The sequence below is a fragment of the Meles meles genome, chromosome 21, assembly GCF_922984935.1.
Source record: "Meles meles chromosome 21, mMelMel3.1 paternal haplotype, whole genome shotgun sequence".
Classification (NCBI taxonomy): domain Eukaryota; kingdom Metazoa; phylum Chordata; class Mammalia; order Carnivora; family Mustelidae; genus Meles; species Meles meles.
Genome location: NC_060086.1, coordinates 20,411,211 through 20,425,600, shown reverse-complemented (window position 1 = coordinate 20,425,600; position 14,390 = coordinate 20,411,211). Strand labels below are relative to the sequence as shown.

The following is a 14,390-nucleotide window of genomic DNA, read 5'->3' as shown; positions in this document are numbered from 1 at the left end:
GGGTGGGGGGGTTAGGAACAGGAATCCCATTCTGAAAGCTCAAAAGGACAGGCCAGAGCCCAGATGCCCGGGGGGGGGGGGGGGGGGGGGGGGGGGGGGGGGGGGCAGAAGCTGGCAGCAGGGACCCAGGACAGAGTCTGAATGGACCCAAGTTTCTTCTGCCCTTACTTCTGATGTGGGAGCCTGAAGTCGAGAGGCCTGAGATTTTGGGGGGTAGGGGAGTGTTGGCAAGGTAACAAGTTGACCTACCTTTACTTCAAAGGGCAGGGGAAAAAAAAGTCCAACAAGAAAAGCCAAACCTCCCATGGGTAAGCCTCCACCCACCTTCCTCCCCAGGCTCCCGAGAAGTCTTACCTGCCCCAGCAGAAGCAAGCTGCGCTAGAAGGCAGGACGGGGCTGGGAAAGCCTGGAGGGACACACGGCCCCACCAGTGGTTTGGGGGCGTTGGGACTGGTATGAAGTACACCCGGAAGCGTGCACGCTGTTACAGGCCGCCCCCCCCCCCCCCCTTGGATGGGGAAACACCGTGGCCCAGCCTTAGGGATCACTTCCCGGCAGCGGCAAGGCGGCCTCCGAGGGGTGGGGCTTGGCCATTTAAAGGGCCCTCGCAGCTGGTTCTCCGCGTTTCTCCGCTGGGCGGCTTCTCCAGCAGCTGAAGGCACTGCAGCTCTCAGAGCTCAGGAGGCTCCCGCCTCCGAGCCAGCTGGCAGCGCTGAAATGAGACTGGTTAGGATCAGAGGGCCCGAGACTGGGGGGGAGTGGGAGTGGGTGGAGGGGGGACAGGTGCTGACTGAGTTCGCCTCTGCCCCATGTGGTTTTAATTTCAACTTCCCCATCTGGGTGACTATGATCCCGCCCCTCCGCATCTGTCTGGGCTTCTGCAGCAGCCCACCCTGAAAGAGAAGAGAACTTAGAGTTTTTTTTTATTTTGGATTCAGAAAATTCAGTCCAGGTCTCCAAAGAGATGTTTAACAGAAAGCACATAATAGGCACACACACGTTCTCCTTCTGGCAAGGGGCAGTGCTGGGAGCTTGGAAGGCTCTCCTCTCTTTCTCCTTTTGCCCAGTGTCCCAGCGCCCTGGGTTAGGGAAGGACCCCAGATGGCAAATGCTGTGCAGCCTAAAGGTGGCGGCAGCACTCAGTATTTCCGCTGCCGGGGAAAGAGCGTGCTCCCTGAGGACCGGAGTGGGGGGCTGGCGGGGCTGGGGTCCTCGGAGTCCAGGCTGAAGACGTCCCTGCCAGTACGAAGGATCTGCTCCTCCAGCTTCTTGTGTCGCTTCATGTCTGAGAGAACCTTGTCCAGGCGGGCCTCCCGTTTCTGGCTCCGCGCAGAGCTTCCTGGAGAAAAGGAAGATAAGAAGTGTGGATAGGAGTGAGGTGCTGTGCATCAGAACTGCCTAGATGGTACTACTTGGGGAGCTCATTAAACATACAGATTTCTAGGCCTCTGTCATGGAGACCCTGAGGTTTGGGGCTGAGCCTCAGATGAGGTAGGAAGTGAAGATCTGAACTATGAGCTATGAGAAGGGGCCAGTAATGTGAAGACCAGGGTAAAGACATCCAGGCAGGGGGGACAAGCAAGTGCTAAGGCCCTGGGGCAGGAATAGGGAGGTCTGTTCCAAGAAGAGTATAAAGAGCTTGGGGGTAGCGGGGGTGGGGAGGACGGAAATATTATGGAAACCCTGGGGGCCTGGACAGTCAGGGGAAGTAGTGGTGTTTGGATTCTCTCTTGACATCCTATGTCCCCCAACAACGGAATCCTTTGGAGGATTTTAAACAGAGGAGCATCATGATTTATATTTTGAAAGGATCATTCTGGTTGCTGAGAATGGAAACAGGGAGACCAGTTAGGTGCCACCACAAATATCCAGGCAAAAGAAATGGCTTGGGGCACCTAGGTGACTCAGTCGGTGGGCTTCCAACTTTTGATTTCGGCTCCAGTCGTGATCTTAGAGTCGTGAGATTAAGCCTCAAGTTGGGCTCTGTGCTGGGAGTGGAGTCTGCTTATCCTTAAGATTCTCTGCCCTCTGCCTCCTCGCCCCACCCCCCAATCAGGTGCACAGGTATGCCTTCCGTAAAAAATAAGTAAGTAAATGAATAAATGAGAGAGAGAAATAATGGCTTGGATGAGGGTGTGGGGTTGAAGGTGGAGAGAAGCAGCGGAGCTTGGAAATGTGGACGCAGAGCTAACAGGAGTTGCTACTAGCTGGTTGTTGGGATGAGAGAAAAAGGAATCAAGAATGGCTCCAGGGTAGATTCCAGGAAGGCAATCGGGTCACATAATAATATGGGAATGAGGATCTAGATAATAAGGCCTGACCAGGAAGATCTGAACTTCTAGGGGAGATGAAGATAAAAGAAATGGGAAGCCTGACAGAGTCACCTGTGCAAGTCCCGGAAAGGAAGACAGGGTTCCTATCCAAGCTGGTACGATGGCACCACGGAGGGAATGCTCTCTCCTACAGCTACAAGTTGCGCAGCACCCAAAGCACCAAACATAGGCCTCTTTTAGGGAGTCACCTTTTAGTCAGTGGGAGTAGAGGTCCTTCACCTCCCCCTGTCTCTCCCCCATGTCTGTACCTGGGGTGCGTCTCCGGTCAATCAGGGAGTCCTTCGGTGTCATTGGCTCATCGTCAAAGTCAAATTCTGTAGGCATGTGTGGTCTGGGACAGGTGGACAGAAAGTGAAGGGTGAGGGTGGTCTCCCCAAACACCCCAGCCTGCGGGTCTCCCCTCCCCATTCCATTCCTTCACTTTCCATGCTCCAGGGTTCCACCTCCCCTCCCAATTTCTTTCTGGCACCAAGGGAGCGAGCCCAGGAACAGGGTGTCAGGGTGTGCCCTCACTTTTCCTCTTCCTCCTCTTTGGCCTCAGGCTCCTCATCGGATCTCTCCTCTTCACTCTGGGCCTCAGGCGTGGGTGGCCGGCGGGGCAGGATTTCAGCCTGAAGCTCCAGGGTACCGTGGGCAGCCAGAAGTTCATAAAGCCGCTGGATTTCTGAGGGCGGAGGCATCCAGGCCTGCCCATCGGCGGGGAGCTCCACCTCCTCATCGCTGCAGGGCACGCACCAGTCCTCCGATTCTCCCTGGGCATGCTCCTCCCCTTCAGCGTTGGGGGCTTCTCCCTGCATCTCCTCAGCCCCGGACCCCTCATGCTCCGTCTCCTCCCGGCCTCCTTCCCCCTCTTCCTCGGCTTTATTGGCCGAAGCGGAGGAGCCTCCAGTATCCTCCACGGCCAGAGCTTGGAGGCCAGAGGTCACTTCCCCTTCTTCAGACAGAGGCACCGCCGTGGTGGCCGAAATGTCTCCATGACCACGAACAAGGGACATAGGCTACTAGGGGAGGGGCCCTGCGATGATGGGAGATGCAGGAGGACAAGCTGGGGGGGGGGGTCTCCTGTCCCCCTCCCCCAAGGGATTGGGCTCCCCAGAAGTTCAGGGATTGTCTCCAACCAATCAGGCTCCCAACAGCGGTCCCAGCGACGAGACCGCCGGTTCCCAGGAGGTGGCGCTGAGTCCCCTCCAAGGACCCCGCCCCACGGATCCAGCCAAGGCCCTCTGAGACTCCCAGGGACCAGCGGAAACCACTTTCCCGGCCGGAGAGGGGCGGAGCCGCTCGTCTCGCCTTCACACTGCCCCTCTCCACACCTGGATCCGGCGCCCTACCCCGCACCTCGCAGTTCAGCCGCCTCAGCCGCCGTACGCACCTGGAGCTAAGACCCGCCTCCCGCGCTGCGCAGGGTCACAGTACGCAGGCGCACAGAGATGGCGCGGAAGGCTCCGCTCTAGCCGAAGCTACTTGGAAAAAGGAAAGCGTGGGGGAAGATTGCACATGCGCAGGTAGGCTCGGGCACAATGGCTTCGGCCCACAGTAAAGATGGCCACCGGGAGGGCGCATGCGCACACACCCAGGAGATTCTGCCCGAAAGAGGGCAGTACTGCGGCCCCCGGCGGCGGACAGATGTAAGGACCAACTGAGGCAGGAGGCGAGTCTCATGCAGTCTCCGTTTATTGGTGTTTCAGACTCATGCAGCATCCGGCATACAAAAAGGGATAATCTGTTTGATGTATCCTTTTTTTTTTTTTAAAGACTTTTAGCTTTTTTTTCCCTCCCCACGCCTTTTTTCTTTTTCTTTCTTTCTTTTTTTTTTTTTTAGAAAACAAAACCCGCCAACTCCGAGCAGCGTCGTAGCTCAGTCCCCGCCTCCCTAGCGGACTGTCGCGTGCAACAAACCTCCCTCGTCCTCTTGGAAAATAATTATAGAGTTCCCCGCCCCTCACTCGCTCCCTGCATTCGGGAGCTTTGGTCCTATTTCGGGGTTCTTTCGTTACAAAGCACGTGAGCACGTGAATGACCCCAGCCCCGACGCCTTTAAGAAACTCGCTGAGTGGGTTTAAAAGCCCAAGTGGGGCAGGTCGGCTCGGGCTAATCAGAAAGGGTCAACAGACGCGCCCCTTCCTCCTCCCTGGTGCATGCTCACAACAGAGCTAGCCACCGTGCACGACACCCCGCACAAGTCCCCAGACAAGGCCTGGCTTGCCAGCTCTGCGACCCAGAGGCGCCCTGGGGGCGTCAGGACCTGGGTGGTCCCAGCAGAAAATAGTTGGAACCAGGCTGTGGAGCCCTCCGCTGACATCGCTCCCCTCCCCAGCCTGATCTAAGTGCTGGAGTTTTTGCAGAGAAAACGGTGGCGGGAGGGAGGAGGAGAGGATCCTGAGGGGGGGGGGGAGGATGCTGAGGGGAGATAAGGCAGGAAGAGGAAAGGGGCAAAGGGTGTGGAGGGGGAAGGGGAGATGATAAAGGGGAGAAGGAAGAAAGGAATGGGGGAAGATGCCAAGACAGTGAAAGTTGAAAGGGGGACACCGGGGCTGGGGTGCAGGGAATTGGGGAAGTTGGGAGGAGTGCAGGGAGGCTGGGAGAGATGCAGGAAGGCTGAGAGCAGAGAGTCTGGGAGATGTTCAGGTCAGGGAGATTTCCAGAAGTGCAGGGAGGTTTCCAGAAGTGCAGGGATAGGGAGGCCAATAGGCTGGAGGGGATGCAGGCAGAAGTGCAGGGAGGTTGGAAAACAGTGCAGGGAGAAGAGAGGCCTACGGTTGGCACAGGAGCCTGGCAGGATGCAGGAGCAGGAAAGAAGCTGTAAACAAGGCCGCTCAGGCTCCCTTGGTCCCTATGGGTGCGGGCCTGGGCCATCCATTGGGCTCCCCCCAGGGGAGGACGGGCCCAAGGCAGCTCCCAACAGGAAGAAAAGTCTTGGAATGCGGGCAGAGCCCCTCACTTATACACTGTGGGAGAGGAGAGGGAGGGACAGACAGAGACGGTGGGGGGAGAGACAAGGAGAGACAAAGGAGAAGTAGGGAGGACAGACAGGAGAGAGCAGGGGCAGGGGTTAGTAAAGCTGCCCTTGCCAACCCTTCCATTCCTCCCAGCCTGTCCCAGACCCCCACTCACCGCCTAAGTTGATGACGCAGGAGGCGATGATGATGAGGACCCCCCCTACCAGCGCCACGATGCTTAAGAGCTTGGCCACGCGGCCCAGACGCTGGGCCCCATCCACGTCCCCCTGCTGCAGGCTGTTCCGGGACTGGGGTGAGGGTGAGGGATGAGGCACCGTGGGCCCAGGTCAGGAGATGGCAGCCCAGCAGGGTTCAGGTGAAAGAGTTGTCCCAAGGAGACAGGCAGGCCCCGTGGACAGTGGTTCAAGGGGGGAAAGAGGGTTGGAGAGGCAAGGGGGGGAGGACACAGGTCAGCAAGGCTGCGTGAAACCTGTCCTGCCCTCCCTCCCACCTGATGGGCTAGGGCAGTGGTGGCTCCAAAGGGAAGGTCCCAGGGAGAGGCCAGAAAAGACCCCATACTTGGGAAGGGAGATCCATGCACAGAGGAGAGGGAAAGCAAGGTTACTACTCCTGGGGTTCAGTCCCAGTGGTGCCAGGAAGCTGGGAGTCACAGCAGACCTGGGCCGGGGTCCCATGGAGCTCACCATAACAGCATAAGCGAAGGCCACGATGTTGACAGGCCACATGGGGCAGAAGCAGGACAAGATGGCGAGGATGATGTAGTCCCGAGGTTTCTGGGTGCCTTCACCCCCCTCCACCCCAGACCCTGCCAGCTGGGAGCTGGGGTGGCGGCTCAGGCTACCTCGGGGAGATCCGGGATGCCCACTGTGAGCCCTTCCTAGTCGGTCTTCCTCCACCAGCTGCTGTAGCACTCGGGGAGGAGCCCCGTTGGCTGGGTGGGTTTTGGTTGAGGGTGGCGAGTGAGGCTGTGGGGCTGGGCCCTCTTCCCCACCACCAGCCTGCAGGGGAACCACTGCCCCATTCTCCTGTTTTTCCCCCACGTTCTCAGTCAGGACCTCAGGGGTGGGGTCCTCCTGGGTAGGGGGCTCTGGCTGAAGAGCTGACTTGGGGGTGGGCTGGGAACTTGGCTGGCAGTCTGGCTGAAGGTCTGACTGCGGGTCCGACTGGGGAGTAGGCTCCGAGGCTGGCTCAGGTGGGGCTCCGGACCCCAGATCGGACCCCTGGCCTGCAGTGACCTCTTTATTCCCTTCTGGTTTGGGTGCTGGCTCTTGGCATGCTTCTTCAGGGCTGGGGTTGGCATTTGGCTCCCCTCCTGGGCTTGAGCTGAGGTCTTTGGCCTGGGCTGTTTCTGGGACCCCAGATGGGGTCTCTGTGGTTTCTGGAGCCAGCCCAGCTTTGGCTTCTGAGTCCACAGGGGCCACCATGATGTCTGGGCCTGGCTGCAGGGCCTCTGGCTCATCTGGGACCCCAGCTGGGGCCTGGAGAGGGCCAGTTTCGCCTTCAGAATGGCCAGGCCCTTCTCCTTGGGTTTGGGGACCCTCTTCTATCCCCTTCATCTCCGAGCCCTCAGAACTGCTGGCTGCCATCTTGAGAGGGGAGAGGAGAGAGGACCTCGATGGAGAGGCTGGAGCAGCAGAGACAGCAGCAATCCTGAAAGAGGTGGAGACAGGTTTGGTGTGAGGAGGAAAGCGGTGGCTCTCATCACTGCAGCTGGAGAGGGATATGCTCCTGTCTTAGCGCCAGCGTTGGGCTGCCTCTGGGGAGAGGAAGAAAAGTTGGGGTTTCCTTTGCCTTGGGGTGGGACATCCCTGGGGAGGAGTGCCCTGCTCAAAGTCTTCTGCTTGGAGAGCACTGGGAAGATTAACCCTTTTGTAAACAGGACCCTCCCAAGGTCTCTTCCTGGGCCCGCCCCACAAGATCCAGACTCTGAGATCCCAGCAGATGCCCCAGCACCCCGAAATCAACAAGCTGTGGAGACACTCGCACACTCCGACAGGCAGACAGGCACACTGGGCAGAGGACCGATACTCACGTTCCACTCCCTCTGCGTCCTCCCTTCCTCCCCGGGCGCCCCGCCGGTGCAGTATTCTTACTGCGCGTCTGGGGCGCAGCGCCCCCGCCCCTCCCTGGGGCACCTGGGCTTGTCCCTCTGAGGCCCTTCTCAGCCCCTCTCGCAGGGATTCCCTCGCCCCCTGGGGACCGGCGCCTCCTCCTCCCATTGGCGTGGCGCGCCCAGCACCACCAGCCAGTCCGCCAGGCGCCCGCATTCCGGTGCAGCCCTCCCGGCGTCCGCCGTCTGTCCGCGCACTCCTACCCGCAGCCTCTGTCCATCCCCGTCTCACCTCGACGCCGGCCTCCAGACTGCTCCCGCTGCTGCTGCTACCGCCGCCCCGTTGCAGCAGCCGCAGCCTGGGAGGGAGCGTGTCAGCGAGCGAGGGAGGGAGGCGGCGGGTCTCCCCTCCCCTCTGCTCGTCCCCTCCTCTCGCTCCTCTCAGGTCCCCTCCCCTACGCTCTGCTGCCGCCACGCACCGCCCCCGCCCCTCGCTCGCCTCCCGCCCCTCCCGGCCAGCCCAAGGGAGCCACGCGTGCCAGGCCCCGCGTTACCTTGGCAACCGGCCGGGTAACCACTCGCGCCCCCTCCCTGCCCCTTCCCACGCGCGCTTCTTGGGGGTGCCCCCTTCCCAAGCCCCGGGCCCCTCCCGCCAACGGTCACCGGGGTTTCTGGCAGAGGCAGGGGGCTGGGGGCAACGGAGAGGGGTCTACGAGGAGACAGGACCTGTGAGACGGGTGGGACCCCTACAAGCAGAGAGAGGGGAAGGGAAATGAGGGAAAACTTGGGGAGGCTGCTCAGGAGCAGCAGGGTGGGGCTGGAAGAAAAGGGAGCCTGCAGTACAGGAAGCCCCTCTCCCCCTCGACGAAGCAGCAGCAGAAATGGGTGCTGGAAGGCTCCCGGGTCCCTGGAGCAGGACTCAAAAGGGAATTCCAGAGCAGAGGCTGCAGGGGCCCTCTGGAACAAGACGGGGCTGGGCCCCGGCTCCGAAGCGCTCAATGGACCACACCAAGAGTGGAGGGGACAGGCGAGGGGAGAAGCGCAGTTGTTCTCGGCACCCTCTCCGCTGCCGGTCCTAGGGCTGACGTCCCCACCCTTTCTGCAGCTCACTCGCCCACTGTCAGCCCCCAGGGCCTTAAGGGTGTGCAGGTACTGGGCAGAGGTCTGAGCCGCAGGCAATGGGTGTGAACAAAGAGCAGCATTTATGTCTCCTGTTGGGGTTTTTAACCCAGGCCTCTTCAACCCTCCAGTGGCTATTCTGGGCCTGCCAGAATAGGGTATTCCCGGGAGCCCTGGGAATCCTAGAACCCGCTCTCCAGCCACTGGAGCCTCGGCCCCACCCTGAATCTGAGCTGCGGCCGCTGGTGAGGGAGGAGCCACACAGGCCAGAGCAAGGCTGGGACCGGGACACCAGGCCCAGAAGGGGGCAGGGGCCTTGGAGAGAGCAATCCATCCACTCCAAAGTCAGAGACAGGTTTTTATTTAAAATTTATTGTAATGGGGTCCGCGCAAAAGGAGGGGAGTGAAGGGTGGGGAACATGCAGGGGACACAGGAACACGATGACATGGCCAGGGCCACAGCTTCTGTCGTGGGGGAGAGGGATGAAAAGAAAAGGCCAGGGCTGGAGCTGGGGTGGAAGAGGGACGGGGGAGACATTGTGACTGCATTCCCCCCACCCCCAGGAAGCACCTCTAGTCCCTGGATCCCCCCATTTACCCTGGCACCCTAAAATTCCATCTCTTGTCCTGCCTCTGGCCCTAGTGGCTCCTTCTTTTGCTCCCCTTGACTTGTTTTCCCCTGACAGATTCTCAAGTAGGACAATGTTTAGGGCCTGACCCCAAACAACCCCACCTCATGAAGGTACTACCGTTGCCTTCTGCCCCTTCTCCAATCTCACCTTTTCCCTTCTCTGGGACAGAATCTTTGATTCCCCTCCTTCCTCTCCTCCCTCCCCCTGGAAAAAAAATTAAGAGGGGGGGGGGGGAAGCACCAACTCCCCAGGGAGGGGCAGCAGACAGTATGAGGGGGGATGGAAGGAGGAGAGCAAGGACCATCAAGGAGAAGGCTCACAGATCCCCGTAGGGGCAGGGCAGGGGGTTACAGAGAGGAGAAGGGGTGAGGGCAGTGGCCGCTCCTGTCCTCTGCCACCCCGCCCACTGTCCAGGAGGCTTCAACACAACCGAGGGGACAGGTGTGTGTGGGGTCAGGTCTGATAGGGAGAAGACAGGAGCAAGAGAAACAAATCGTTAAAACCTAGCGAATTCCCCTAAGAAACACCTCTTCCTCCTTTCCTTCTGGAGGCTCCTTGGTTGGTGGGGAAGTAGTGAGGAGTTGGCAGGAAGAGAGGGGAAGAGGAGACGGTACCAAGGACTTTCCTCCACCTTCCACTCTCCCGACCACCAACTTGGAGCTCACCAGGGCTGGGAGGGAAGTGGCTGAGAGCTCACAGGCACCCCCTCTGCCCCCGAGAGGGAGCCCACAGCTGTGGGGGGGGCTGCCACTGCTGCCGCCGCTGCTGCTGCCGCCGCCGCCGCCGCTGCCGCCATAGGACAGACCTCACCGGTACCTGAGTGGGCACAAATGCCAGGAGATCACAGCGCAATCCGATAGGCAAGAGCCTCGTCCCTTGCCCCAGACTGGTTCCCAGACTCCCTCCCCTGGGACACAGCCGTTGCTCACTGCTCACTTCCTGTCTGGTCCCCGGAGGCTTTCCCGGTTCTCCTGAAGGGCCCTCCCTGTCCCCAGAAGTCTCCCTAGCTCCAGTGGTACGTGGGCATCCCTGGCCTGCCTGAGATCCCCTACTGGGCCCTTTGAGCCCCCTCGTCCCACACACCCCATCCCACCCCCCCCAGCCATGCCCCACGCCTTGCCTGGTGGGTGCGGGGGTCCCCCTCAGCAGGTGGGCTGTGGCTGGGGGGCGTCTCCCGGGACAGGGGGGGCGGCCCCCCCCAGATGGGTCTGCATGTGGCCGGCCAGCTGGGCAGGGGTCTTGCAGTGCACGCTGCACAGCTTGCACAGGATGCGGTCAGCCCGCGGGGCCTGGAGCCCGTGGTCCTTCACCGCGTGGATGCGCAGGTATGCTGCTGTGGTGAAGCCTATTGGGGGGGGTGGATTGGGATGGGGGAATGGGGGGTCAGCCAGGCGGAGACCCCAGAGACGGGGCTGTTCTCCTAAGGCTGGGGACGCCCTCCTCAGATAGCCCTGTCCTCCTCCCACCACATCCTTGGGAACCTGGGGCCAACTACTCTGTTGGGGCTGGTGGGACACAGCCCCTCCCTCAGCTTGGGGCCTGGGTGCATGGTGTCACAGCTTCTCAGCCTTGGTACCCACAGAACCTATTCTCCGTGGCTAGGGGAACCTCTCCCTGGGTAACAGGACACTGATTTCTAGCCCCCTGAAGAGTTGACCCTCAGCAGAGACGGCTGTGTCCCCTCCCTCCAGGGCCCCAATCAGTTTCAGCCCCGTTACTCATTACTCGGTGAATCGGTGAAGCTGTTTAAAGCAGCTTCCTCTGCTGCTGGGGCATGGCCCCAGCAGGCCAATTAAGCCCCTGCCGGCGGACTCTGCCTGCCTCAGAGCAGGAGTGCAGGGCGCAGGGCCACACAGCCGAAAAACCCTGCCTTCCAACTCTTGGGAACTGGCTCTCTGGACCGCTCCTGCCCCAGAGCAACCCACCCCCAGAGGCTGATTCTTTCTGGCAGCTCTGAGCCTCCAGTCCAGACCTCTTAGTCGACCCGCTGTTGCTCCATTTGCTTCCTAAAGGGCTCTAGATGCCACGAGCCCTGGGCTACAGCACCTGGAAGCCTCATCCGTGGAAGGGCCTCTGGCTCAGTCCCCACCCTTTGTCCCCAGCCCTCCCAGCGTCCCTCAGCACGTACCTTTGTTGCAGAGCTCACAGACATGGTGAGGGCCCTGGCTGTGCACCTTCATGTGGTCCGAAATATAAGCCGAGCTCAACATCTTGCCACACACGTGACACGGCACCTTCTCCTCGTGTCGTACTGTGTGCGCCCGCAGTCGGTCCTTCGTAGCAAAAGCTGCCTCACATTTCTGGGGAGGGGGGAGGGCCGTGGGGGGGTGTCAGGAGAGTTAAAGCTTCAGGGAGTGGGGAGAAGGGGGCAAGAGGTTAAAGGAATCAGAGCCTCGGGGGTCTTTGATCTGTAGGAAATGGGAGTGAGATGACAAGGTCTTGAAGAAGGGATGGGAAAATGGGAGTGAAAAAGCAAAAAGGAGAGAGAGAAAAAGGGGGTCTGAGAGGCTGAACTCAGACAGCTACCAGGAGGATCAAAATCATGAAAACCGGGACAGGAGGAGGCTTCCTACCTCGCACTTGAAGGGCCGTTCTGTTGAGTGCACTTGTCTGACGTGACTGTTGAGGTGATCCGGCCTGGGAATACGTTGGGGTCGGGGTTAGGGCCCTGGGGTGGGGACGCGCTCCCCGATCTAACTTCTCAGCACACCCGGCCTTCCCTGAGATGCCCCACCTTCCCCGAGTTGCCCGCATCCTCGCCCAAGCCCCAGGCTTCGGAGCCCCGGGGCGGCAGGAAATCCCTCCCCCTGCCGCGGGGCGGGCCGGCCCTCCGCCCACACGGAGCCTTCTCACACCCGGAGGACCCACCTCCTCGGCTAAGTACCACCCCCTGCTCCCTGGTAACCGGGCGAGGCTTCCCTCCCTTCTCCCGGGGAGTGGCTCCCGGTCCCCGGCCTCAGAAACCGCCTCCCGCCCCGCCAGCCGAGGCCAGGCCACCTCCGGCGCCGTCCGCCCACCCTCCCCACCCGCCCAGTGGGCGGCCGCGGCCCCGTGCACACCGGGAGAAGCTCTTGCCACAGTGGGAGCAGTTGTAGGGCTTGTGCACAGCGCCGTCATGTGAGCGCACGTGGTAGCTCATGCGGTCCTTGCGCTTGAAGCGCTGCTGGCACACCGGGCACTGGTAGGGCTTCTCGTCCGAGTGCGACAGCTTGTGTCGGTTCAGGTGGTAGACGTCGCGGAAGGCCTTGCCGCACATCTCGCAGGCGTGGTTCTTCCGGATGCGCTTGCCCGAGGCGGTGGTGGTGACCACGCCGCCGGCGGCCACGGCGGCCGCTCCGCCGCCCGCACCCGCTTCTCCCCCTCCCCCGCCGGCGCCGCTCAGCTGGGGCACGCTCAGGAGGCTCAGGGGCACCATCGTGGGCATCTTCATAGCACCCGAGGGGACCCGGCCGGCCTTGGCTCCCGTGTGAATGGCCTCGTGCCTCCGGAGATTGTAGCCGTTCTTGAACTCCTTGGCGCACAGGGCGCAGATGTAGGGCCCCTTGCTCTTTGTCTTCTTCTCCAAGGCAGAGGCGACCGGGGCCACGGCGACCGTCGAGGTTGGGGCTACGACGGCGGTGGCCGCGGCTGCGGCGATGGTGGCGGCAGAGACAGGGGGCGCGGCCTCGGCCGCGGGCGCCGACACCGGCGGGGGCGGCGGCGGGGGCGCCGGCGGCTGCTTTAGAGCCGCTGTGTCCACTGTGGAGGCGGCGGCCGGGGCCGGGGGCGCAGCAGCGACGGCGGCGGCGGCAGCGGCAGCAGCGGCTGCGGCCGCGGCGGCGGCGGACTCCTGGGCGGCGGCGAGAACCGGGAGCAAGTCCACCTGGAGGGGCTCGGCCGCCGGGGGCTGGGGCGTGGGTGGGGGCGCTGGCGCGGCCTGCGAAGACAAGGCGCCGTGTGGGCCGCGGCCGCGGGTCGGCGCCCTCCCGGCGCGGCCCGCCACGGCCGGCCCCTACTCACCTGGAATGGACTCTGGGCGCAGCCCTGGGAGGCAAAGAAGCGGGACTGGAGCTCAGCCCCGACCTGCAGGGGGTTCTGGGCGTGACCCTGAGGTGGCGGGAAGGAGTTCATGAGGCCGCCCACCCCCCGGGAGTCCAGGCCCAGCACGGGGAAGGGGGGGGCCAGCAGCGTGCAAGGGAATACGGGGAACATGGCCTCGGCCACGGCGGGGCCCCCGGGGCTCAGCGGGGGCCGGGGGCGCGGGCCGCGCGGGGCCCGGGCTCGGGGCGCCGCCCCCGGCCGGCCGGGCTGGGCCGCGCCGAACGCATGGCCCGCGGGCCGCCCCGCCGCCCGCGCACCCCGGCCGGCGGGAGGGAGGGAAGGAGGGCGCCTGGCGGGCCGCGGAGCGCGGCGGCGACGGCGGCGGCGACGCCCCCTGGGTGGGGGCGGGAGGCCCCGCGGGGCCGGGGGCCGGGGGCGGGGGGCGGGGGCCCGGGCGGCGGCGGCGGCGGCGGCGGCGGCGGCGGTTGGAGCCTGGCGGGGCGGGGTGGGGGGAGCGAGGGAGCAGCCTCGGCCCCCGCCGCGCGCGCGCCCAGTCGGCGCCTCGGGGAGGGCGGGGGAGGGCGCGAGGGAGGGAGGGGGACAGCTGCGCGCGCACCGGGCGCGCGGAGGGGGGGTGGGACGGGAGGGAGGGCGGGCGGGAGGGGGTGTGAGAAGGGGGGGGTGGGGGGGCGGGGGGAGGGGGTTGTTACCTGGAAGATGAAGCTGCTCCAGTTGCCGGGATCCATGGCGGAGGGAGGGAGGGAGGTGGCTCGCGCTCACCCTGGGGCGGGAGGAGGAGGAGGCGGTAGTGGGGGAGGGGGAACCCAGGGAGGAGGCGCGCGGGGCGGGCGGGAGGGGGGAAGGAGGAGGAGGGTGGGGGGAGCGGAGCACACGGCGCGCGGGGAGGGCGGGCGGGGGGCGCGAGGACACACAAGAGGCTGGAGCGGGCGCGAGCGCGAGCGCGCGCGAGGCCAGCGGGAGGGGGGAAGGTACGAGAGGGACTCTGGCGGGAGGAGGGACGGGGGAGCCACCCAGCAGCCCGAGTCGCCCCAAGCGCGAGACCCCTGAGACGGCCGCTGATTGGCTGACGATGGCGCAGGTGGTGGGCGCGCGGAAGACAGGGCGGCTTCTCTCCCCCCCACTTCAAAGATTCCACCCCCCTCCTCTCTCCGCCAGCGGCCGTTATTTCGCGCGCACGCGCATAAAACCGCTGTCGTTGCTGAGCGGGAGAACAGGGGAGCGCGCGCCGGGGGTACGGATGGGGCGGGGCTAAACG

The 14,390-nt window shown here is 63.1% G+C and overlaps 3 protein-coding genes across 8 annotated transcripts; all 3 read right to left on the bottom strand.

The window, feature by feature from the left end:
• Nucleotides 1–912: 912 nt before the first annotated feature.
• Nucleotides 913–3,848, bottom strand: PAGR1 (PAXIP1 associated glutamate rich protein 1). 2 transcript variants are annotated; one of them, XM_045994184.1, is made up of 4 exons: nucleotides 3,706–3,848; nucleotides 2,847–3,348; nucleotides 2,582–2,664; nucleotides 913–1,339 (listed from the first exon to the last, which is right to left on the bottom strand). In XM_045994184.1, exons 2-4 carry the CDS (start codon nucleotides 3,326–3,328, stop codon nucleotides 1,140–1,142), a joined length of 765 nt encoding a protein of 254 aa, XP_045850140.1. In that variant the 5' UTR covers nucleotides 3,329–3,348; nucleotides 3,706–3,848; the 3' UTR covers nucleotides 913–1,139. The 2 variants fall into 2 exon arrangements, with proteins under 2 accessions (XP_045850140.1, XP_045850139.1); XM_045994183.1 differs by having other exon boundaries at nucleotides 2,847–3,848.
• Nucleotides 3,849–3,984: 136 nt separating this feature from the next.
• PRRT2 (proline rich transmembrane protein 2) lies at nucleotides 3,985–7,628 on the bottom strand. The gene is made up of 4 exons (XM_045994182.1): nucleotides 7,608–7,628; nucleotides 5,977–6,943; nucleotides 5,448–5,580; nucleotides 3,985–5,281 (listed from the first exon to the last, which is right to left on the bottom strand). Exons 1-4 carry the CDS (start codon nucleotides 7,622–7,624, stop codon nucleotides 5,271–5,273), a joined length of 1,128 nt encoding a protein of 375 aa, XP_045850138.1. The 5' UTR covers nucleotides 7,625–7,628; the 3' UTR covers nucleotides 3,985–5,270.
• A 1,179-nt stretch (nucleotides 7,629–8,807) lies between these two features.
• Nucleotides 8,808–13,895, bottom strand: MAZ (MYC associated zinc finger protein). 5 transcript variants are annotated; one of them, XM_045993639.1, is made up of 7 exons: nucleotides 13,825–13,895; nucleotides 13,094–13,180; nucleotides 12,154–13,010; nucleotides 11,668–11,731; nucleotides 11,223–11,394; nucleotides 10,215–10,439; nucleotides 9,777–9,910 (listed from the first exon to the last, which is right to left on the bottom strand). In XM_045993639.1, the coding sequence occupies exons 1-6, from the start codon at nucleotides 13,858–13,860 to the stop codon at nucleotides 10,237–10,239; spliced, it is 1,419 nt and encodes a 472-aa protein (XP_045849595.1). In that variant the 5' UTR covers nucleotides 13,861–13,895; the 3' UTR covers nucleotides 9,777–9,910; nucleotides 10,215–10,236. The 5 variants fall into 5 exon arrangements, with proteins under 5 accessions (XP_045849596.1, XP_045849594.1, XP_045849595.1 ...); XM_045993640.1 differs by lacking the exon at nucleotides 10,215–10,439 and having other exon boundaries at nucleotides 8,808–9,910; XM_045993637.1 differs by lacking the exon at nucleotides 13,825–13,895 and having other exon boundaries at nucleotides 13,094–13,398.
• Between the last annotated feature and the right edge of the window lie 495 nt (nucleotides 13,896–14,390).

Excerpts from the sequence above, each read along its gene's own strand:
- PAGR1 (XM_045994183.1), bottom strand. The coding sequence starts at position 3,328 with ATGTCCCTTGTTCGTGGTCATGGAGACATTTCGGCCACCACGGCGGTG. Across the intron at positions 2,665-2,846 it reads AAAGAGGAGGAAGAGGAAAA|ACCACACATGCCTACAGAAT; the intron begins GTGAGGGCACAC and ends CACCTGTCCCAG. Across the intron at positions 1,340-2,581 it reads TGACCGGAGACGCACCCCAG|GAAGCTCTGCGCGGAGCCAG; the intron begins GTACAGACATGG and ends CCTTTTCTCCAG.
- PRRT2 (XM_045994182.1), bottom strand. Across the intron at positions 5,581-5,976 it reads CCTTCGCTTATGCTGTTATG|TCCCGGAACAGCCTGCAGCA; the intron begins GTGAGCTCCATG and ends CCCTCACCCCAG.
- MAZ (XM_045993637.1), bottom strand. The coding sequence starts at position 13,285 with ATGTTCCCCGTATTCCCTTGCACGCTGCTGGCCCCCCCCTTCCCCGTG. Across the intron at positions 13,011-13,093 it reads GCGCCCAGAGTCCATTCCAG|GCCGCGCCAGCGCCCCCACC; the intron begins GTGAGTAGGGGC and ends TTGTCTTCGCAG. Across the intron at positions 10,440-11,222 it reads CTGTGAGCTCTGCAACAAAG|GCTTCACCACAGCAGCATAC; the intron begins GTACGTGCTGAG and ends CCCCCCCAATAG.